A 23,884-nucleotide genomic window follows, 5' to 3' on the forward strand; every position below is an offset into this window, starting at 1 on the left:
GTCTCTCTTTGTGTGTTCTGGTAACAGGGCCGCAGTAACTTCTATACACTCCGCCATTTTATACTTGAGAGTCCTGACTGTTTCGTGGCTGGGACACACTCGTAGATTGGGATCATGGCTCGCACCGCTGCCCTGGGGTTTCTCCTGGCGTGTCTGGTAAGATCGGCCAGCTCATCCAACAGTGTTCGCCTCTGTTACAGAGGCGGCACCTGACGTATTTGTTGTGGGTTTTTCTCCGAAATCAACGCTAACGGAGTAAACCACACCTGTAACCCTGTGGTTTCGCCTGTACACTCTTTGTAAAGAGGGATGGCAAAGTTTATTCACCGGTCAGAGTTCATTTAACTTTTTCTCTGTTTATGGTTCTTGCCAAGGCCCTGAAAAACAGAGACACAAGGTAACTGAAAGTAAAATTTGTTTATTAGAACTGGTCAGTTGACAAAACACCTCTCGGCAAAGCCTGTTCACATTTGACCATTTAATTGGCTTACAATTTCAACCAGTGGTTATGACCATTTGATTTACAGACCCTTTTTTTACTCATTGTTTCACTGATATAATCATTTTCAACCATTTGTTCACCACAAAACGTGAAAATATAGGCACTTTGGAAAATTGTTATCTGTGATTGTAAAGCAACCTTGAACAGAAAGTAGCAATCTCCTCCCTTTTATTGTTGCTGCAAAGGTGACTCTCCCTCGCTGACATGGCAAAACTCATTGCTCAGCGCCAAACTCGTAATGAGTCTGATAAGACACACATGATTAATGTTGTCAAAGAAAATTAAAATGTGTTGAATACGGCGAGACATTTTTTTGCTGTAAAAGATTGCGGGCTCGAATGTGACATTGAACTATGCGATACCGAGAAGAAGGGGAATTTCACAAATGTCAGGGTGTTGTTGTCATATTCCACATATTTTAATGTTAAATCTGTTGTAAAGCAAATTCTGTGAAATATAAGATGATCTAAGATGTACAACAATATACGCATTGCTGGGACAAAAAAAATCCATGAGAGCCTATTAAGATGCTGACATACGTCCATAGCAGCTCAGGTGCGGAGACAAAATATCACATTGCTTTAAGTGTCTTTGGGACGTACACCGAAACTGTAGGTGGGAAAGACACAAGTCTGTCTTATCACCTGGATTTCTCCCTTTACTTCCTGTACCCATAATTAAGTGTTTATTTTCCTCCATCTGTATTTCCGTCGTTGATACCGTCTGCTCGTTTTTAATTCCGTGGCTGTTGTATATGTCTGTGTCCTACCCAGGCCCTGTCGGTTGCCCAACATGAGCCAGGATACTGTGCCTTCTATGAAGAGTGCGGCCGCAACCCCTCCCTCGGGGACACCCTCATCCCTCCTATTGTCCCCTGTCTCAACTACAGCCCTGCACGAGCAATGAGGGGAGAACACTACCAGAAGCTCAGACAGGTTAGTGCGCCTCGCTTTGTCTTGTCGAGGAAGTAGAGGGGGGGAAAAAAAGGAGGAAATGGGACAGAAGGAAGGGTGAGGATCGATAGAAAGCCCCCAGAACAACAGAAAGAAAAGCAATAATGAAGTTTAGGTCAAGTTTCCAATCAAAAATTTTTCAGGCCAAGACCCACCTTGTAAAAAAGACACTTCTTGGCCCAGGATCCACCAAGTATTTAGTACAGTAAAAGAAGTAATAAATTCTCATTGTCTGGCAAAAAGTGAAATAATTAATATTTCCTGTGTCGTTCATCAACGCAGTATTCCCATTCTCAGTCTTGCTAACGATCAAATGAAACAGACTTATCGACCTCAAACAGTTTTTTCAGTGTTATTATGGAATACAATTAATTCTCTGCATTGTTTTCTTTGAATCAAAAAGTATGATAAAATAAATGTTTCCCCTTCTTTTTCATCCGAGGGAAAACACAGATTTGATCCCCCCAAAAAAAGAAAATAAATGTGCATATTATTTTTTTTTTGTCTCTGTCCAGAACATTTAGCTAAAAATACAACTTGTAAAACCGAGATAACTGCTGAACAACCTCTTAAACCAACACTCAGCTGTTGTGAGTCAGCCGAGTCATGGCATAAAACATGTTCTTCTCGCTGCAGGTGTGTCCCATGTTGGACCAGGGAGCGAACAACACTTACGCCTGCTGCTCCATAAAGCAGCTGAGGTCCCTGGAAAAGAGCCTCAGCCTGTCTAAGGCTGTGCTGGTCCGCTGCCCGTCTTGCGCTGAAAACTTTGCCCACCTGCACTGCATCAACACCTGCAGTCCAAACCAGAGCCAGACAGTCAGTGTCACAAGGACCATGAACGTCACTCACTTGGGTGTAAAGAAGGAGGTTGTGGTGGGCTACCAGGCATTCCTCTCCGCCACCTTTGCAGACGCCTCATTCCAGTCCTGTCAAAATGTCAGGATCCCGGCCACTGGAGGCTTTGCTATTTCCACCATGTGTGGGCGCTACGGAGCCAAATTGTGCACCCCTCAGCGCTGGTACGACTTCCAGGGAGACTCCAGCAACGGCTTGGCCCCACTGGACATCGACTTCATGCTGATACCCGAGGGTGTGACCGAGGGTTTGCCCGAAGGTGTAATCCCTTACAGTGGGCGGGCTTTGAGGTGCAATGAGACCACACCGTCTGGAGGGGAGGTCTGCTCTTGCCAGGACTGCCAGGATTCATGCCCGGTGATGCCGCCTCCACCCCTCCCCGCCAAACCCTTCAGACTGATGGGCACAGACGGTTTCCTGGTGCTCTCCATCCTCTTCCTCTGCCTCCTCCTCCTCACTTTCCTGCTCTACCTCTCTGTCTCTTGCTGGGTTAAGGTGCAGGAAAGAAAAGAGGTAGAGAAAGGAAAAAGAAAGAGAAAGGGCAAGGGCAAGGGCAAGGACCAGAATGGGAATGACTTGAATCAGCTGCTGGTTGATCCTTCTGAGGTGACATATATGGAGGAGAACATCCTGGCTGCTCAAGAGTATTTGAGCTCTGTATTTTGTATCTGGGGAACCCTGATGGCTTCACACCCCCTCAAGGTTGGTTCCCTTGGTATTTATAGTTTGCTATTGAGAAATATGCTACCACAGATTAATGTGTGAATAGAGAAATCACATGTTCCCCTCTTCAAGGTAAGTGCAGTAATTTGAAATATATTGTCAGTCACTGAGATACAACCCTGATGAGTATCAGTGTGTTTCTTGCATGTGGTCTTTCATTATTTGGTGCATTTGTTCATTTATTCGTTTTAATTCAAGGTGCTCTTGGTATCTGCCATTGTTGTGGCTGCCTTTGCCACAGGCCTCATGAACATTGAGCTCACCACTGACCCAGTCCAACTGTGGTCCGCTCCCAGTAGCCGGGCCCGCAGGGAGAAAGACTTCCACGACAAATACTTTGATCCGTTCTTCAGAACTAACCAGCTGATCTTGACGGCGCCAAACAGGAAAGGTCAAGTCTATGACTCTTTGCTGTTCGGAAAGCAGAACTTTAGTGGCATCGTCTCCAAAGATCTCATCACTGAGCTGTTGGAGCTCCAAACACGGATACAGGTAAAGTCCATAGGACCAGAGTCATGTCTTTATGTTATCTACCTGTATTGTATGCTTTGTAAGAGTTACAGCTATGTCAACTGAAAATGTTAGGAAATAAAAAACTGGCCAAAGTTTATATGAAAGTGCTGACATATTGTTATTCAAGAGACACATCCATATTATCAACATTGTCTTGTCTGTTTATAGAATATAGAGTTCTGGTCTGAGGATTTGAACCGCAGCGCAAGTTTGAAAGATGTGTGTTTTGCTCCTCTGAACCCATCCAACCCCTCTTTGACGGACTGTGCCGTCAACAGCTTGCCCCAGTACTTCCAGAACAGTCTGGACAACCTCAATGCTAAGGTCAACATGACAGAGTTGGGGGTTACCAAAGAGGTTGATTGGAGGGACCACTTCATTTACTGTGTCAAGTAAGGGTTGAGGGAATTAAATAAAAGTGGAGCACTTCACAAATTGATTTCATCAAAATGAACTTTTTCTGCAATTTTCAAAATGACCTTAAAATAAATAAGTGGTTAACTTTAACGCTCTTCTCTCTGCTTCCATCCCTCCCCAGCTCTCCTTTGTCTTTCAAGGACATTACTGATTTAGGAATGAGCTGCATGGCTGACTATGGAGCGCCAGTATTTCCCTTTCTCGCTGTGGGAGGCTATGTTGGTGAGGGACTCTATACCTACACATCACTACATACATGATATGCCACATGCTAACCACTGGGCGGCGTGGTCAGTGGCCCAGTGGTTAGCACTGTGGCCTCACTGCAAGAAGGTCCTGGGTTTGAACCCCAGGGTTGTCCAACCTTGGAGGTCATCCCAGGTCGTCCTCTGTGTGGAGTTTGCATGTTCTCCCCGTGTCTGCGGTGGGGTTTCCCCGGGTGCTCCGGTTTCCCCCACCATCAAAAAGAAGCATACATGTTAGGGTTAATACTCCTGTCTGTGCCCCTGAGCAAGGCAATGGGAAAAGAACTGGAGTTGGTCCCCTGGAGTTGGTCCACTTCTCCTAGCTACACAGATCACAGCTAGCATGGGTTAATTTGCAGTAATTGAATTTCCTCAAGGGGATTAATAAAGGAAGCGTAACTTAACATCAGACCACACTACTTGAAGTACACTAACTGAGGTTGACAGATCTTGCTTTGGTGCTCACCTCTTTCAGATGAGGCATACACCAACGCAGAGGCTCTCATCATGACCTTCTCCCTGAACAACTATGCTCGAGACGATGTGAAGTTCAACGTGGCCCTGCAGTGGGAGAAGAAGTTTCTGGATATTGTCCAAGAGTACCAGAGAAACCCCAAAACCAATTTCACCTTTGCATACATGGCAGAGGTACTGAAACAGATTACATGTCCTGATTGCAGAGACAAATTATCTTTCGTTAAAGATGGACAAAGGAGCGTCCGGGTAGCATAGTGGCCTATTCCATTGCCTACCAACACGGGGATCGCCGGTTGGAATCCCCGTGTTACCGCCGGCTTGGTCGGGCATCCCTACAGACACAATTGGCCGTGTCTGCGGGTGGGAAGCCGGATGTGGGTATGTGTCCTGATCACAGCACTAGCACCTCCTCTGGTCGGTTGGGGCGACTGTTCAGGGGGGAAGGGGGAACTGGGGGGAATAGCAGCATCCTCCCACGTGCTACGTCCCCCTGGTGAAACTCCTCACTGTAAGGTGAGAAGAAGAGGCTGGTGACTCCACATGTATTGGGGGAAGCATGTGGTAGTCTGTGGAGAAGGAACCGGGATGGCTCAGAGAGCGGGGTGATTAGCCAAGTACAACTGGGGGGGGGGGGGGATGCACAGAATTCAAATGTCATCTGGAAAGAAGTTCCTAATGAAGTGAGGATGAGTAAAATTTAGCGGGTCTCAACAGACACATTTACACCCTGTCCCATTGAATCAGTGCTTGTGCTGATAAAGAGCTGCTGCTTCGGCTTTTCCAAAGACGTTTTAAGTATCAGCGCTACACAGTCTCCCTCCCCTCTTCACTTTCGTTACTAATTCTGCCTCATCTTCTTTGTTTTCCCGTCGCCTCGCTGACCTTCTGACTCCCCACCCCCTGCCTTCGTTTTCTGTCTGTGTCCTCAGAGGTCTCTGGAAGATGAGATCAACAGGACAACAACAGAAGACATCCCCATCTTCATGATCAGCTACGCTGTCATCTTCCTCTACATCGCTGTTGCTCTGGGCGAGTACTCTTCTTGCAAACGCATACTGGTAAGACCCTCCCAAGATCACGCCCTGATAACGCAACCACTGTCTGATTTCACAGTGCTCAGCAGTCATTTCATAGCAGCACTGTCATTTGAACGGTACATATTTGATGTCGGAGAGGGGCGCACCTATAGACCCATACAGTACGGCATGTACAGTAAATTCACAAGTGTTATGTGTACACATATCTCGGTGAAGATAACCCCCAGCCCAGAAAGTCAAACTGGCGAGATAATGCTTATGACATATGATAAGAGGAAGCAATCAGATGACACTGCCGATAGCACGTCTACGCCAGCAGGGCAGCCGGAGCTCAGTACTTACCTTGTCACTTTAATGCATCTTGGTTTGCAGCCCTTATAGCGACTGTACATTACACAAGATATGATCATGTTAAAATGTCAAGCAAAAATTAAAGGCTTTATATATGTGTGTGTGTGTGTGTGTGTGTGTGTGTGTGTATGTGTGTATGTGTGTATGTATGTATGTATGTATATATACACATACACATATATACATATATACATACATATATACATACATATATATACACACACATATATATATATACATACACACACACACACACACACACACACACACACACACACACACACACACACACATATACACTCACCGGCCACTTTATTAGGCACACCTGTCCAACTGCTCGGTAACGCAAATTTCTAATCAGCCAATCACATGACAGCAACTCAATGCATTTAGGCATGTAGACATGGTCAAGACGATCTGCTGCAGTTCAAACCGAGCATCAGAATGGGGAAGAAAGGTGATTTAAGTGACTTTGAACGTGGCATGGTTGTTGGTGCTAGACGGGCTGGTCTGAGTATTTCAGAAACTGCTGATCTACTGGGATTTTCACACACAACCATCTCTAGGGTTTACAGAGAATGGTCCAAAAAAGAGAAAATATCCAGTGAGCAGCAGTTCTGTGGGCGAAAATGCCTTGTTGATGCCAGAGGTCAGAGGAGAATGGCCAGACTGGTTCGAGCTGACAGAAAGGCAACAGTAACTCAAATAACCACTCATTACAACCGAGGTATGCAGAAGAGCATCTCTGAACGCACAACACGTCGAACCTTGAGGCAGATGGGCTACAGCAGCAGAAGACCACACCGGGTGCCACTCCTGTCAGCTAAGAACAGGAAACTGAGGCTACAATTCGCACAGGCTCACCAAAATTGGACAATAGAAGATTGGAAAAACGTTGCCTGGTCTGATGAGTCTCGATTTCTGCTGCGACATTCGGATGGTAGGGTCAGAATTTGGCGTCAACAACATGAAAGCATGGATCCATCCTGCCTTGTATCAACGGTTCAGGCTGGTGGTGGTGGTGTAATGGTGTGGCGGATATTTTCTTGGCACACTTTGGGCCCCTTAGTACCAATTGAACATCGTGTCAACGCCACAGCCTACCTGAGTATTGTTGCTGACCATGTCCATCCCTTTATGACCACAGTGTTCCCATCTTCTGATGGCTACTTCCAGCAGGATAACGCGCCATGTCATAAAGCTCGAATCATCTCAGACTGGTTTCTTGAACATGACAATGAGTTCACTGTACTCAAATGGCCTCCACAGTCACCAGATCTCAATCCAATAGAGCACCTTTGGGATGTGGTGGACCGGGAGATTCGCATCATGGATGTGCAGCCGACAAATCTGCAGCAACTGCGTGATGCTATCATGTCAATATGGACCAAACTCTCTGAGGAATGTTTCCAGTACCTTGTTGAATCTATGCCATGAAGGATTAAGGCAGTTCTGAAGGCAAAAGGGGGTCCAACCCGGTACTAGCAAGGTGTACCTAATAAAGTGGCCAGTGAGTGTATATATATATACACACACATATATATATATATGCATATGAGTCCCACCCTTATATGGAAGGCAACTTTCATAGACTTCAGTTTCAATGATTTACCTCCTTCCGTTCCTTATGTGTAGAAACTGTTGTGTCTTGCAGGTAGACTCCAAGTTCCTGGTTGGTCTGGGTGGTATTCTGGTGGTTGGATGCTCAGTCCTGTCTTCCATGGGCTTCTATGCCTGGATAGGAATTCCCTCCTCCCTGGTCATTCTCCAGGTTGTCCCCTTCCTGGTGCTGGCTGTCGGCGCAGACAACATCTTCATCTTTGTGCTAGAGTACCAGGTGTGTGTTTGTATGTTGTGTCGATTTGTCCCCATATGGAAATTTGTTCTCTGGATTTGAACCCTCCCTGTGACTTAAGAGCAGTGACGCCATTGTGTGTGTGTGTGTATATGTTTGTGTGTTTGTGTGTGTGTGAGAGAGAGAAAGCGAGAGAGAGACAGACAGACAGACAGACAGACAGACAGACAGACAGACAGACAGACAGACAGACAGACAGACAGACAGACAGACAGACAGACAGACAGACAGAGTTGTCATCAGGTAACAGTGTTGTGTGTCCCCTTAAACACAGAGAGACATGCGTAGATCGGGTGAGAAGAGAGAAGAACATATTGGTCGTGTACTTGGAAACGTCGCTCCCAGCATGCTCCTCTGCAGTCTTTCAGAGTCTGTTTGCTTCTTCCTTGGTAAGAATGTTGTTTACTTGAACTTGAATGTTTTACGTCTTGTGAATTTCGAAATTTTATTAAATCTTCCTGATAACAACGGTCGATGGGTGCATCACTGATATGCCTATTTCGCTGGCAAACGTAGTTGCCAATTCACTGACATCATTCTAGTCAGCTTGCTCAAAATATATCTGCACATGGGCCATCCGGGTAGCGTGGCGGTCTATTCCGTTGCCTACCGACACGGGGATTGCTGGTTCAAACCCCCGTGTTACCTCCGTTTTGGTCAGGTGTCCCTACAGACACAATTGGCCATGTCTGCGGGTGGGGAGCCGGATGTGGGTTTGTGTCTTGGTCGATGCACTAGCGCCTCCTCTGGTCGGTCGAGGCGCCTGTTCGGGGGGGAAGGGGAACTGGGGGGGAATAGCGTGATCCTCCCATGCTCTATGTCCCCCTGGTGCAACTCCTCACTGTCAGGTGAAAAGAAGCGGCTGGTGACTCCACGTGTATCGGAGGAGGCATGGGGTAGTCTGCAGCCCTCCCCGGATTGGCAGAGGGGGTGGAGCAGCGACCGGGACAGCTTGGAAAATAGGGTAATTGGCCAAGTACAATTGGGGAGAAAAAAGGGGACAAAAAAATTCTGCACACACCCCAGCCATACCAAAGGGCCAGGGTTCTCTTTTATTATTCATTTATTTATTTTATTTTGTCATTATTATTATGGTTATTAACTGATATCTAACCATGTCTATCTTCCGCCATCCCAGGGGCCCTGTCCACCATGCCGGCAGTGAGGTCCTTTGCTCTGTATGCCGCTCTGGCAATACTCATGGACTTTATCCTCCAGATGACTGCCTTTGTGGCATTGTTTTCTCTGGATGCCCGGCGGCAAGACAACAACCGCTGTGAGCTGGTCTGTTGTGTAACTGTCTCAAAGCAGCATCCCACCACGTCGAATGAAGGTTTCCTGCTGCCCTTAATGAGGAAATACTACGCCCCTGCCCTCCTCCATCCAGTCTCCAGGATCATAGTGGTAAAGCCACAGCTTTTCACACACAAAAATCCTTCCCTGGCATATAACCTGAGCGGATTAGGTTATAATGAATAGATTCATGATGCTTTTCCATCAGTGCCCAGGCCTTTTGGTTTGGAACAACCTCGATTACACCTTGACATCATGCTCATGTGTTATGTAATTCAAATGATGGGTAAATATGCTATGCTAACATCATGATGAGAGGGTAAAGAGCTTTTTTAGACCCATTGGGGTAGAGGATGCTCCCGGTTAAATCTATTCTGGAGAAGATCGATCTCTGCCAGGTGACGAATATCCTGCAATTTTTGTGTCATATATTCTCTGTCCAGATGGTGGTGTTCATCTTCATGTTCTGCGGTTCCATATTCCTGATGTTCCATGTGACAGTGGGCCTCGATCAGGAGCTGGCTATGCCTACGGTGAGTTCTTACTGCTGTATGGTTCAGACAGTTCATAAGTTGTCTGACTGTATGTTAGGGTTAATACTCCTGTCTGTGCCCCTGACTGAGGCATGGCAAGACAAACAAGTCGGTCCCCAGGTGCTGCACGACGGCTGCCCGCTACTCCTAGCTACACAGTTAGGATGAGTTAAATGCAGAGTGTAATTTCCCTTCGGGGATCAATAATGTATATTAACATCATGTATGCATGCATACATACATGTGAACAAATGGTTACCCATTCCTCTGGTCTTGTCATAATCCTGAGATGCTCTTTTTTTGTGCAGGATTCCTACATGCTGGAATATTTCAAATACCTGTACAAGTATTTTGAAGTGGGCGTGCCAACGTACTTTGTGACAACAAAGGGCTTCAACTTCTCCACTACTGCCGGCATGAACGCAGTTTGCTCCAGTGTGGGTTGTGATCAGTTCTCGCTCACACAGAAGATCCAGTATGCCACGGACTACCCTGAACTGTAAGTGAAGTCATATTGACGGTGTGGTATAAGGTGAAATGTAGGGGCCTGAGTGGAATGGGTTGTATAAGTCATATCACATCTTGCTATAAAATTGCCATCTGAAGTAGCTTGTTTGCACGGTCCTGTAAAGCAAAGTGCATTTCCATATATCATGGGAACAGCAGCTTATTCATTTTCATTTATAGCAAGGCCAAGGCTTTCAGGGGGGCTCAATAGTGCAAATTTAGGTGTTTAGTGCTATAGCATCACTTCCAGAGATAAAAGTGCACAGTCCTAAGTAGGGTGTAGTAAAGATAAGCGTCAACAATTCCCATATAGAAATCACATTGTATACACTGCAGTGGATGTAAACAGTGCATAAGACGAGCAAAGTGCAGTGCAAAAAAACAAAACAAAAACGAGACATGCAAATTACCACATACACTATACAACGGAAAAGTGAAGTCAGTAATAGCCTAATAACTGCAAAAAAAAAAAGTTACAAGCCTAGTGCTTTCGGAGGTTTATATTAACCAATGATAATGCTATCAGGGCTTAAAAACAAAACCTGGTCCTGGTGCAGAATTCTGGGAACTATCGATTGTTAGAGCTGACTCTGACCTGCAATGTAAACGGAGAACAAGTCAACTTCTCACGGGCGCTGGTGCAATATCTAGCGATTATAAGTCAGTTATAGCAGTGTTATAGAGGAGAGGGGATAAGAAGAGGTGTTCTTCTTGCATATGAAGGCCACTGAGACATGTATGGAGACATGCCACTGACTACAGACGATAAGGAGGAATAGTGTCCAGGGCTGCTCGCTCAATCACTGGCTCATTACGTTCATGTAATGCCTTGCTTATCATCACTATCAGCCACTGAAAGGCCAAGGGCAGAGCAATGCTGACAAGCGGGAATTTAGGAGAGGTATAAAATGGAAGTAAGATGACATTGCAGAAAAAAATAAGGCTTAATTAATATAAAGCCACAGTAATTAATCTGAATCTAAATAGAATAATAACTACATGCTTGCTCTGTAATATTTCAAATGGTCACTCGGGACAATTCAATAATGTATTGATGAGTTCTTCAGTAATCTTAGGGAGATGATTTTAGTTGGCACAGATTTATGGTACATGTTCAAGGTTTTTGATCATCAGCCATTGTTAACATGAAGAGCCTGTTTTGAATGTGTGTTGCATTCTGTTTTCAACCCACTTACAATGTGACTCATGTGTAGCTCCTACATGGCTATTCCTGCTAACTCCTGGGTGGACGATTTCATCGACTGGCTGAACCCGGGATCGAGATGCTGTCGCCTGTACAGCTTTGGTCCTAATGCTGGGGAGTTCTGCCCTGCTAGTGAATGTAAGCATTAGTTTTTAGCACAAAAAAAAAAAATCCTACATGGGGGCATCCGGCTGGCATGGTGGTCTATTCTGTTGCCTACCAACACGGGGCTCGCTGGTTCAAATCCCTGTGTTACCTCCGGCTTGACCGGGCGTCCCTACAGACACAATTGGCTGTGTCTGAAGCCGGACGTGGGGTATGTGTCCTGGTCGCTGCACTAACGCCTCATCTGGTCAGTCAGGGCGCCTGTTCGGAGGGGAGGGGGAACTGGGGGGAATAATGTGATCCTCCCACGTGCTACGTCCCCCTGGCAAAACTCCTCACTGTCAGGTGAAAAGAAGTGGCTGGCAACTCCATATGTATTGGAGGAGGCATGTGGTAGTCTGTGGCCCTCCCCGGATCGGCAGAGGGGGTGGAGCAGTGACCGGGATGGCTCGGAAGAATGAGATAATTGGCTGGCTGGGTACAATTGGGGAGAAAAGGGGGGGGGGGTCCCACATGAAGTCAAAAATACCTCCATGACACGCCACCTAAGCAGTAAAATGCTTCCCAGACATGATGTAATTCTTCATGTGAACGAAGACACTGACTCTCCCAGGTTATCACTAACCATTTCTCCATGTCTGCAGCTCCTCTACTCTGTCTAAAAAAGTGTATGTCAACTCCTCCTAACGGGGTCCTCAGGCCCAGTGTTGAAAAATTCAACCGTTTCCTCCCGGACTTCCTGGGCAATAGACCAGACCTACAGTGTCCTAAAGGGTGAGTATCACCGTGACAGACGGTTTACCCATAACACAAACGCAAAAATGTTCACGCAAGTAAATATGACCCCTGACCTCTTACTATGCCTTTTAAAACAGTGGTCTAGGAGCTTATGACAAGGCTGTGGTGAGAGATGAAAACGGAGAAATAATAGGTAAGGAATCACTGCATGAATACAGTCAAAGATGACGTAGAGACAGACACTCTGGGAGTAACTGAACACCAACTCAGCCCCTGTCTGCCTCTGCTCCCAGCGTCCCGCTTCATGGCTTACCATACGCCGCTGACCAACTCGCGGGAGTTCACTGCTGCCCTGCAGAAGGTCAGAGAGCTGGCACACAACATCACCATGGGCATGAGACAGATACCGGGCACCTCACCGGACTTCGAGGTCTTCCCTTACACGTACGTTAAACTCCTCCTTCCGATGGCAGTCTCTTTTATTCTCTGTCGTCTTCAAAACTCTCCACAACTTGTCCCGCTTCTACAGCTCGGTGAACGAGTGCTCTCTCGCCTCTGTTTCTACTGAGTTCTCTATCAATCGGCAAAAAATTAATAAAATAAAACAAGTTATCGGGCATCTGGGTAGCGTAGTGGTCTATTCCGTTGCCTACCAACACAGGGATCGCTGGTTCAAATCCCCGTGTTACCTCTGGCTTGGTCGGGCGTCCCTACAGACACAATTGTCCGTGTCTGCGGGTGGGAAGCCAGATGTGGGTATGTGTCCTGGTCGCTGCACTAGCGCCTCCTCTGGTCGGTCGGGGCACCTGTTTGGGGGGAGGGGGAACTGGGGGGAATAGCGTGATCCTCCCATGTGCTACGTCCCCCTGGCGAAACTCCTCACTGTCAGGTGAAAAGAAGCGGCTGGTTACTCCACATGTATCGGAGGAGGCATGTGGTAGTCTGTGGCCCTCCCTTGATTGGCAAAGGGGGTGGAGAAGCGACCAGGATGGCTCGGAAGAGTGGGGTAATTGGCCAAGTACAACTGGGGAGAAAAAGGCCAAAAATGCCCCAAAAAAAAAGTTATACAACTGTTCTTGTCTGACAAATTGTAATTTCTGAACATCTCTGGCGTCTCATGCTCATCCTCTTCCTCTCCCTCTTCCCATTTAGGGTGACTTATGTTTTCTATGAGCAGTACCTAACCATTGTGCCAGAAGGGCTGTTTAATATCTCGCTGTGCCTGCTGCCAACCTTTGTTGTGTGCTGTCTGCTGCTGGGTATGGACCTGTGCTCCGGCCTGCTCAACCTCCTCACAATAGTCATGATCGTTGTGGATACCCTGGGTGTCATGACACTGTGGGGCATAGACTACAACGCGGTGGCCCTCATCAATCTAGTCACGGTAAGAGCAGTTCAGCTATGTTGTGAGATTTTAATCTGGATTCTAAATTCAGATTGGTGGTAGGATTTACTAATATTGCTGGATGATGTAAGATGATATTGGGCAGCACGCTGGTCCAGTGGTTAGCACTGTGGCCTCACAGCAAGATGGTCCTGGGTTCGAACCCCAGGTCGTCCTCTGTGTGGAGTTTGCATGTTCTCCCCATGTCTGCGTGGGTTTCCTCCGGGCACTCCGGTTTCCTCCCACCATCAAAAAGACATGCATGTTAGGGTGAATACTCCTGTCTGTGCCCCTGAGCAAGGCAATGGAAAGAAGGACTGGAGCTGGTCCCTGGGCAACTGCAGTGCCCAGGAGCTGGTCCCCCATCCTACAGTATAGGAGACCAGCTCCTGGGCATTGCAGTGCCCAGGAGCTGGTCTCCTATACTGTAGGATGGGTTAAATGCAGGGAACAAATATAATTTGTATGTATGTACAAAATGACTAATAAAGAGTATTCTATTCTATTCTATTCTGTTCTGTTCTATTCTATAATATGATAGGATACACTGGTTAATCTTGAAAAACAACACAGTGACAGATATAAATCCATTTTTAGGGTACTGTAGTATGCCAAGTTTGTAAAACATTATTTACTTCCACACCTTTCTCACTGTGCCTTACGTTCTTACACAGAAATGCACGCCGCCACTCCCACATGGCTGTCTCATCATAACACGAGAACGTTTACAACACGCACAAGTCGGTTTTGTTCATGGCAACTGCAAATGTTCAAGTCAGGTTTTGGAGAAAAAAAAAACGAGGATGTTTGTGGTTTGGTCTCATTCTTCACCTCAGTGAGAATTATACTCCGGAGGACGTCAGAGAATAAAATAAACCCACTAACGAACCTATTCTTGTCTCGTCGTCTTCAGGCGGTGGGAATCTCTGTGGAGTTTGTGTCCCACCTGACGAGATCCTTCGCTCTCAGCGTCAAGCCCACACACGTGGAAAGGGCAATGGAGGCCACCACCAACATGGGTAGCGCGGTCAGTAGATCTGCTCTGTCTTACAGCAAAGTCAATGAGTAATGATTACATTATTATTCGTTTATGCAAACCCGCCACAAATATTTCACAGGAAACGGCGCGTATGGCGATCATTAGAGATGTTTGTGCTTAGTGCGGTGTTTTTTCTCTGTCTTGAAAAAGGTGTTTGCCGGCGTGGCCATGACCAACCTCCCAGGTATCATCGTGCTTGCTTTCGCTAAAGCCCAGCTCATCCAGATCTTCTTCTTCCGTTTGAATCTGGTCATTACACTGCTAGGGATGGTTCATGGACTCATCTTCCTCCCTGTACTGCTCAGCTTCTTTGGTATGTGTGTGTGTGTGTGTGTGTGTGTGTGTGTGTGTGTGTGTGTGTGTGTGTGTGTGTGTGTGTGTGTGTGTGTGTGTGTGTGTGTGTGTGTGTGTGTGTGAGCATATGGATATGTGAGTAACAGACAGAACAAAGAAAAGAAATACAGAGATGGGTCGTCCGGGTGGCGTGGTGGTCTATTCCGTTGCCTACCAACACGGCGATCGCCGGATCAAATCCCCATATTACCTCTGGCTTGGTCGGGCGTCCCTACAGACACAATTGGCCGTGTCTGCGGGTGGGAAGCCGGATGTGTGTGTGTGTCCTGGTCCCTGCACTAGCGCCTCCTCTGGTCAGTCTGGGTACCTGTTCGGGGGGGGGACTGGGGGGAATAGCGTGATCCTCCCACGCGCTACGTCCCCCTGGCGAAACTCCTCACTGTCAGGTGAAAAGAAGCAGCTGGCGACCCCACATGTATCGGAGGATGCATGTGGTAGTCTGCAGCCCTCCCCTGAATCAGCAGAGGGGGTGGAGCAGCAACCGGGACAGCTCAGAAGAGTAGGGTAATTGGCCGGATACAATTGACCTTTCGCAAAGTACCGCCCCAGAACGGTGCTTGTCCAATCCTACCTTAGCAACGGTCCGTCAAGCTTTCAAACACACAGCAAAATGCTGAAACGGTGTGCCTATGGGATCTGCAAATCGGATACTAGATATGTGAAAAGTTTGGAGGGGGTGTAATTTTCTTTCCCTTCCCGAAACCCAGAACGCAAGAAGCGCAATGTCGGCAATAGATTTGGCAGTATAGCAGACCCCATGGCCAGCTTAATCTATCTAAAATCAACAAAAATACCCGTCTGCTCCAAGCTAATGCTACTAGCTATTATTGATAGCTAATGCAGCTAACGTATTATTACTGTTACTTTTACCCACACAATGCGCTGATTTCTTCCTTCATGTTTTGGTGTTTTCCGGCTACTTCCTGGATAGTTCTGAAATGCTTGACGGGCATAGCAACAGTAACTAAGGGGGCGGGACTTTGCGAAAGGTCAATTGGGGAGAAAAAAAGTGTTGTAGAGATGATAGCTATGGAGAGAGAGAAGAAAAATAAACAAAGAAAGGATATGCGGCAATCAAAAAATGTCTTTAAGGTGGAGTCTTTTCTCACTGTTGAATTTTCTCTTTCCTCAGGTCCTAGTGTGAATAAAGCAGCGCTGCTGAAGGTGCAGCAGGCGGAGGCAAAGGCCAAACAGGAAATGGAACTGAGCAGCAACATCAGTCAGATCTACGACAACCTGAGCTACGAAGACCACGAGAAAACTCAGGAACTGGGCCCGCGCGCCTCCCGGCTCACCTCAGATGCCAGCAAATCTTCATCAGCTAGAGCAGAAGTACAAGAAGAGGAAGGGTGCAGAATTAACTATTTCTGAGCGGCAACGACGGGGGCGGTGTTATTCTGTTTTCAAACCCTTGACAAATACGTCCATGACGAAAGAAACAAGGATGGACAAAGGAAGGACAGATATGGTGAACCCAGGGCCATATGACATTTGCTATGTACCTCAATCTGGAATGGATTGGTGGGCATGTGGCCCACCACACACAGCTGTGCAATATTTCTGAACATGTCGAGAGTGTATTTGAGTGGGGACAACGAAATGCGTAAAGGTCTGTTTTGCTCTATATGTAGGAAACAGTCAGCCAAGACGTAATAAAGTTCAGCTCCGAGTGTTTTGACAATGACATTACTCGCTTCACTTGACAGCGAGCCCCGCTAGGCAGGAAATATCTAATCGTAGGATTGTAAGAAAGGATAGAAAGGGGTCTATTTATAGATGAAACAAAAATATGTCAGAATGAGTCATTTTGTCTTTTTTTAATGGGTGGATGTGTAAGTTAAAGATGTTTATTTAATGTAATTTTATCTTATGTTCACATTATTCATATTAGCACTGTGTTTAAGGCGTTATAAATGAACGGAAACACTCCAGCAGTTCACATTTTTACTTCTTTTTTTTTTTTAGTAGCGGTATTGTGAGTGTCCTTCTTGTGTTTTCAACAAAAAATATTAAATGTTTTGAGTATTTGCCTGGAATCGTTATTTGTAACATACTGGCGTGATTGGTTTCGCTACTTGTTACCTCACATGGGTGGCAGTCCTACTGCAGAAGGGTCTCCTTAAGTACAGAAGGTGACTTCAGGTCCCAGGGGGAGAGAGTAGATTCCTCATTTGGGAGCCCTTTTTTCTTTTTTTCATGAAGGGAACATGATTATCACGGAGGGAAAAACGGCAGTGAAGACAACTGGCTCAAACTAGTTAAATAGCCTTAATGAAAAAGGTAGTTTTCAGATGCCTTTGTACACCTTTTGGCAGGTGTGGAGGAGGAATAAAGTGATGAAGAAGAGACCGTCACTGCACATTACCAGATAGGAACTGGCCGGCACAAATCACGGCACCATGATTGTAGTTCTTCAGTGGCTTCCCTTGGGGGAAAAAAAAGAATTTTACATAAGTGCACTTTTTAATGTACCTCTTTTAAACTAAGAGAAAGGGAACTTTTACTTTTGTGGTACTTTCAACAAGTAAACTTCAGAATTGCATAATCAAACTTTACTTGCCCGTTTAGACTTGTTGAAATCTTTGCTGAATACACTTTTAGTATTTGGGTAAGTCCACTTTCAGTCCCAACAGCATATACAAGGGTACTTTTACTTAGCTTTAAGTACACACAATACACAACTACACAAACTACCTCTTTAAACAAGAAAGGTGGGTCAATATAGTCCCAAAGAGTTAACAGTATATTTATACAGATACAGGTTAGTTCCCCAAACATGGTATAATTTTTATACTTGAATAACAGGGAGTGCAGAAGAGAGGTGAAGAAGAGAGTGCAGGCAGGGTGGAGAAGAGTGTCAGTGATTTGTGACAGAAGGGTACCAGCAAGAGTTAAAGGGAAGGTTTACAAGATGGTTGTGAGACCAGCTATGTTATATGGTCTGGAGACGGTGGCACTGATGAAAAGACAGGAGGCAGAGCTGGAGGTGGCAGAGATGAAGATGATAAGATTTTCACTGGGAGTGACGAAGAAGGACAGGATTAGGAACCAGTATATTAGAGGGACCGCTCAGGTTGGACGGTTTGGAGACAAAGCAAGAGAGACAAGATTGAGATGGCTTGGACATGTGTGGAGGAGAGATGCTGGGTATATTGGGAGAAGGATGCTGAATACGGAGCTGCCAGGGAAGAGGAGAAGAGGAAGGCCAAAGAGGAGGTTTATGGATGTGGTGAGGGAAGACATGCTGGTGACTGATGTGACAGAAGAAGATGCAGAGGACCAGTATACCGGTTTTTGGCAAAGGTAGAGATAAATTGTGGTGCACTATTATGTTTTTGCATGTGGTTATTGTAATGACATTCACAGTACATATGGTGAAGTGTGCATAGTCAAGGTTTAAAAAGTTCATCGAAAATGTTTAACGCCTATGGGTAAAATGAACGGAGACGTCGTTTTCCGTGAAGGCAACCAGCAGGTGGCGTAGGTTGACGTTTGTTGGAGGGGCTGCGAAATGATGCAGGTGTCCATTACAACTTGGGTGGCACGTCCAAAGTCCAACAGAACCTGACAAAATCCGCCCTGCTGCCCTGTGGTGAATGGACTCTTAGTTAAGTGAAACGAAATTATTACATTAAAAGGATATCAACTTATTGATATCTTTAAAGGTTTTCCAATCTTTATAAATAAACATCCATTCCGAATGAGTCCCCGTCTCGACACCCGCTTCAGGTGTTGCGTCGAACTCTGTTTCCCCGCCAAAATCTGTTTCCCGCTGGCCAGGCGAAAGCGTTCGCATGGAAACAGGTTAGCTAGGTTAAGGTAAACGGTAGGGTTGGGTTGAGGCTGACGTTAGGTTGAGGTTGAGGTTAAGGTTAGGGTACATTTGAGGTTAGGTTGAGGTTAATCAAGCGTCCCGGTGTTGCGTCGAACTCTGGCTTAGGGGGAAACAGATCTCGACGGGGAAACAGAGTTGCATGCAACACGGAAATACAGCTCGTTGAAAGTCCACTTTGGGTGTCAGTCGAACAGAGCCGCAGCAAATTACCGCTTCAGACGATGTATTCGCCCGCGTTTTCGGCATACAACTCTGTCGTGGAGACCATGGCTTCTCTTGACTTGAGTGTTCTTGTGCTTTTTATTTTAGCTTTCTTTGTAATTGCTGATATTTGTAAGAACGCAAACCCGCGCAACTACCCGCCCGGGCCGGTGGCGCTTCCTTTCGTTGGGAACCTGTTTAGTCTCGACTTCAGCAGGCCGCATAGTTACCTGACCAAGGTAAGGCATAGCCTGCCTTTTAATCTGCTCACCCCCCCCCCATTTGTTTTACCATGAAGTGACTTATTACTGGACATGAATCTTGATTCCTATGTTACTCTGTTTGGCCTTATTTACATTATTAAGGACTGTATTATCTGCCCTTGGTGGGGTGGGGGTGGGGTGGGGGGGTGCATTTTAAGAAAATGTTGCCAAGTTGACGTTTCTTGTTGAGAGTGGCCTTGAGGATATCAGGTGTATAATTAAACTTTGTGTTTAATTGTGTTAAACTTTGTGTTTTCAGACTTGGTGTATATTTTTTGAGTATACTTTTGACATTTGTGTCAGTCAGCTAAGAGCATACGTTTCAGTTCCAGGAATACTTTTAGTTAACTTTGAGTACAGAGTAACATATTAGTAGGATTATGAACACACCCAAAGTATACTTTAAAAATATATGTAAAGTATACCTCTTTTGTTTGTTCATGAGGGTGTGCCCACCCACACCTGGCACAAAGCTTTTTCCACACAGCCTACTTGACGACCTATCGGATTCCCTGTTAAAACGAAAAGGTTTCGTCCTCGCAATCTGCACCTGCAGTGGTTCTGAAACAAAGAAACACTCTCTTCACCTCTGTGTTGTGTCCACAGCTGTCGGAGGTGTATGGGGACGTGTTCAGTTTCAGAATCGGCAGAGACAAAACAGTTTATGTGAATGGCTTTAGGATGGTCAAGGAAGCTCTTGTGGCCCAGGGGGAGAACTTTGTCGATCGGCCAGCCAGTCCTATGGTTCACAAAATCTACAAAGGGAACAGTGAGTTGCGAAGAAAAACGCAAAACATGACCTCACTTGACATTGCATCTGATTTGAGTGTATTAATTTCCACATGCTATGGCGATTGATGCTAAAGGTGTCCATTCTACTGTGTTCTATTCTTTACCCTCTTCTGCCTGTCCTTAACAGATGGCATCTTCTTCAGCAATGGTCAAATGTGGAAACAACAGCGGCGTTTTGCCTTGACCACCCTCCGCAACTTGGGTTTGGGGAAAAGCACTTTAGAGAAGGCCATCGTTCAGGAAAGTAGCTACCTTCAGGAGGAGATAGGGAAAGAGAGAGGTACGCTACTGCAAGATGGGATGGATGACAAGTCTATGGCGGCACGGTGGCCCAGTGGTTAGCGCTGTTGCCTCACAGCAAGAAGGTCCTGGGTTTGAACTCTGGGGTTGTCCAACCTTGGGGGGGGGGGGGGTCATCCTCTGTGTGGAGTTTGCATGTTCTCCCTGTGTCTGCAGTGGGTTTTCTCTGGGTGGTCTGGTTTCTCCCACCGTTAAAAAGACATGCATGTTAGGGTTAATACTCTTGTCTATGCCCCTGATCGAAGCATGGCAAGATGAACTGGAGTTGATCCCCGGGTGCTGCACGGCAGCTGCCTACTGCTCCAAGCTACACAGCTAGGATGGGTTAAATGCAGAGAAAGAATTGCCCCATGGGGATTATTAATAAAAGTAGTAAAAAATAGATTGGAGTCATGTGTCACGGGATGGATTGATGGACTAGAGAAAGCCAGAATGGAAAACTTGGACAGCTAGGGGAGATGAGGATTGACAAGGGAAAGTGTGGAATAATGAAATACAATTGATAGAACAGAGCAGAATCGTTTGATTAACAAATCGTTAAATCTATAGTTGAAAATTGCCAAAATTTACAAAGTTGTCTCACCTTCCTTGTTAATGTTCCCAAGGTGAGCCCTTTGACCCTGCTGTGATTCTGAACAACGCTGTGTCCAACATCATCTGCCAGCTGGTGTTTGGTAGGCGGTTTGTCTACACTGACCAGAGTTTCCAAACGCTGCTGCAAGCCCTGTCTGAGGCAATGAAGCTAGAAGGCTCGATGTGGGCTCAGGTTAGGATTGTAAATGATACGTTATAATATTTTAGACTCCTACAAATGATAATCTTGATTTGAGTGGGTGATTAAGTCCACTTACACCTAAATTTTCAGTTTGTAGTTAAGTACATTTCAGTTATGTTGAATTTGTTTTTTGTTTTTCTATTTCAGCAAGAAGGAAGTCTATTGTGAAAAATTAAAACGCACCTAAGCAAGGCATAAGTACTGAAATGCATAGCTGTGTTTTTCCATATTACTGCAGCGAATTCGGGGGCAACCGCAGGAACCGCCGCAGCCGGGACGCGAACCCGTGTCTTCTGCACCGCGGGTGACATTGCCAACCACTCGACTAAAGGGTCCAACCCGTTGGCCAAGAGCTAACGTGTCTACTTATCCATGCACGTCACACTACCCCCGTCCTTCAGGAAGCACGTTTGCGCGCATCCCACTTCTGACACCAATGTAGTGTCTGACAACAGTGTAACGTGCATGGATAAGTAGGCACGGTAGCCCTTAGCTAACGGGTCGAACCCTTTAGTCGACTGGTTAACGTTGTCACCCGTGGTGCGGGAGATACGGGTTCGCATCCCGGCTGTGGCGGTTCCTGCGGTTGCCCCCCGTATGCTATAGCCAGATAAATTGGCTTTTTAATTTCACGAGAGCACTTTGGATTCTTTCTTGTTGAAACTATGAAATACTGGAGCCCCATATCTAATGAGCACCTCTTCTGATATAGACATGATCAGCCAACACAGTGACCTCACCCAAGCACCAGTTTGTTGATTTTTTTTGGGGGTTTTTTTCCCCCTCCATCCTGTAGCTCTATGAGGCATTTCCTGCCGTGATGAAACATCTCCCAGGGCCTCACAATGTTCTGTTCCGCCACTACCAAGCCTTTGAGGCCTTCATCAGAGCAGAGGTGGAGAAGCACAAGCAAAACCTAGACCATGGATCTCCTGGAGACTACATCAATGCCTTCCTAATAGAGATGGAAAATGTAAGACTGAATTTTCTAATTCATTTGTAATTTATCCACTGTAATTTCATTTGCTGCTTTATTCTTCACTAGAAATTGAGTCATTTATGCAAAGTGCTTTAGTTTTAGGCAGTGTTCTGACTTAAAGTACTTGTCAGGTCATAATATGAAACCCGTAGATCTTTTGTATTTGAACCTTGGCTAGCCCAAACAGTTACAACATGAATTCACCAGCTGCCAACCCCCTCCCTTCCTCTTGATAGCACAAATACGACCCTGTTTTAGGGTTTGACGAGCTCAATATGGTGATGTGCTCTCTGGACCTGTTCTTGGCTGGGACAGAGACAACCTCGACCAGCCTGCACTGGGGCCTGCTTTACATGATCATACACACCGACATCCAGGGTGAGTAGAGAAACATGGAAGAGGTCAATCAGTTTGGCTCAATCAAGCACTGGTGACTTGGTTAAAGAAAAGGGTTATTTCTTGTTGTTTGGTTTCATTCACCTCCATTTTACCTCATCCTCAATGATGGCCCCCAGAGAAGGTCCAGGCTGAGATAGATGATGTGATTGGACACGGCCGTCAGCCCAGTATGGCCGACAGACCAAATATGCCCTACACTGATGCTGTTATCCATGAGATCCAGCGGATGGGCAACATCGTCCCTCTCAATCCTCCTAGGATGGCCAACAAAGATACAACACTTGGAGGATTCCTCATACCAAAGGTATGTATCAGATGTCATGCATGGTATAGAATGGGATGAAACTAGTAATGTCGCTTGCTCTTTCTTGTTTTGTAGGGCACCACTTTGATGGCAAACCTTAATTCCGTGCTTTTTGATATCACCGAGTGGGAAACCCCATACACATTTAACCCCGCACACTTCCTTGATAGGGATGGCAAGTTTGTGAGGCGTGAGGCATTCATGCCCTTTTCTGCAGGTAATCCTAATAGTGGAACATGACCAAATGAGTGCGTGCAAGAGTGTTTTTTAACCTCTGAATAAAAACAGTTGCTTGTCTGCAAATGGGTATTTGTCTTTTCCCCAGGTAAGCGTTTGTGCCCGGGGGAGGGTTTAGCCAGGATGGAGTTGTTTCTCTTTTTTGTCAGCTTACTCCAGAAGTTCAGTTTCTCTTCATCGGAAGGACCAGAACTTGATCTGGATGGCCAGTATGGTGTCACACGCATGCCACACCCATTCAAGATTCATGCCAGACCAAGGTAGCATGGCATCTCTCCCAACTTTCTCCATGACGGAGCTGTGTTATAATGTAATTGCTCTACCACAATAAACAGTTGGGCCCTGAACACAAGTCTCAGACCATGTCCTGACTCTCATGTATGTTTAGGAGGTGCTTCACTCTTGCTTGTGCTCTGCTTTTGCTGAATGTTAAGAAAATGAGGTGGAAAGAGAAGACAGATAGTGTATACACTGATGAGCCAAAACATTACTATGACCACTCTCGGGTGAACTGAATAACGTTGATCATCTCCAAACAAGGGCACATGTCAAGGTCTGGGTAGATAAGATGGTAAGCAAACAATTCGTTCTCATAGTCAGCATGTTGGATGCAGGAGAAATGGGCAGCGGCTTTGGCAAGGGTCAAATTGTTATGGTCAGACGACTGGTCAGAGCATCTCTGAAACGGCAAGCCCTGTGGGTACTCCCTGT

General features: G+C 46.1%; 2 protein-coding genes across 2 annotated transcripts; both read left to right on the forward strand.

Annotated features, from left to right (window-relative positions):
* On the forward strand, positions 1-17,109 carry npc1l1 (NPC1-like 1). The gene is made up of 21 exons (XM_056281329.1): positions 1-156; positions 1,276-1,437; positions 2,092-3,015; positions 3,235-3,528; positions 3,718-3,941; positions 4,088-4,188; positions 4,687-4,859; positions 5,618-5,746; positions 7,731-7,913; positions 8,206-8,320; positions 9,070-9,335; positions 9,668-9,757; positions 10,066-10,256; positions 11,479-11,606; positions 12,218-12,347; positions 12,449-12,504; positions 12,605-12,755; positions 13,464-13,695; positions 14,609-14,722; positions 14,885-15,047; positions 16,221-17,109. Exons 1-21 carry the CDS (start codon positions 115-117, stop codon positions 16,457-16,459), a joined length of 4,107 nt encoding a protein of 1,368 aa, XP_056137304.1. The 5' UTR covers positions 1-114; the 3' UTR covers positions 16,460-17,109.
* Positions 17,110-19,064: 1,955 nt separating this feature from the next.
* On the forward strand, positions 19,065-23,520 carry LOC130113727 (cytochrome P450 2J2-like). Its single transcript, XM_056281342.1, has 9 exons — positions 19,065-19,363; positions 19,994-20,156; positions 20,307-20,459; positions 21,085-21,245; positions 22,051-22,227; positions 22,470-22,611; positions 22,749-22,936; positions 23,012-23,153; positions 23,262-23,520. The coding sequence occupies exons 1-9, from the start codon at positions 19,145-19,147 to the stop codon at positions 23,435-23,437; spliced, it is 1,521 nt and encodes a 506-aa protein (XP_056137317.1). The 5' UTR covers positions 19,065-19,144; the 3' UTR covers positions 23,438-23,520.
* Positions 23,521-23,884: the final 364 nt, after the last annotated feature.

This window comes from Lampris incognitus, chromosome 1, assembly GCF_029633865.1.
Source record: "Lampris incognitus isolate fLamInc1 chromosome 1, fLamInc1.hap2, whole genome shotgun sequence".
Classification (NCBI taxonomy): Eukaryota; Metazoa; Chordata; class Actinopteri; order Lampriformes; family Lampridae; genus Lampris; species Lampris incognitus.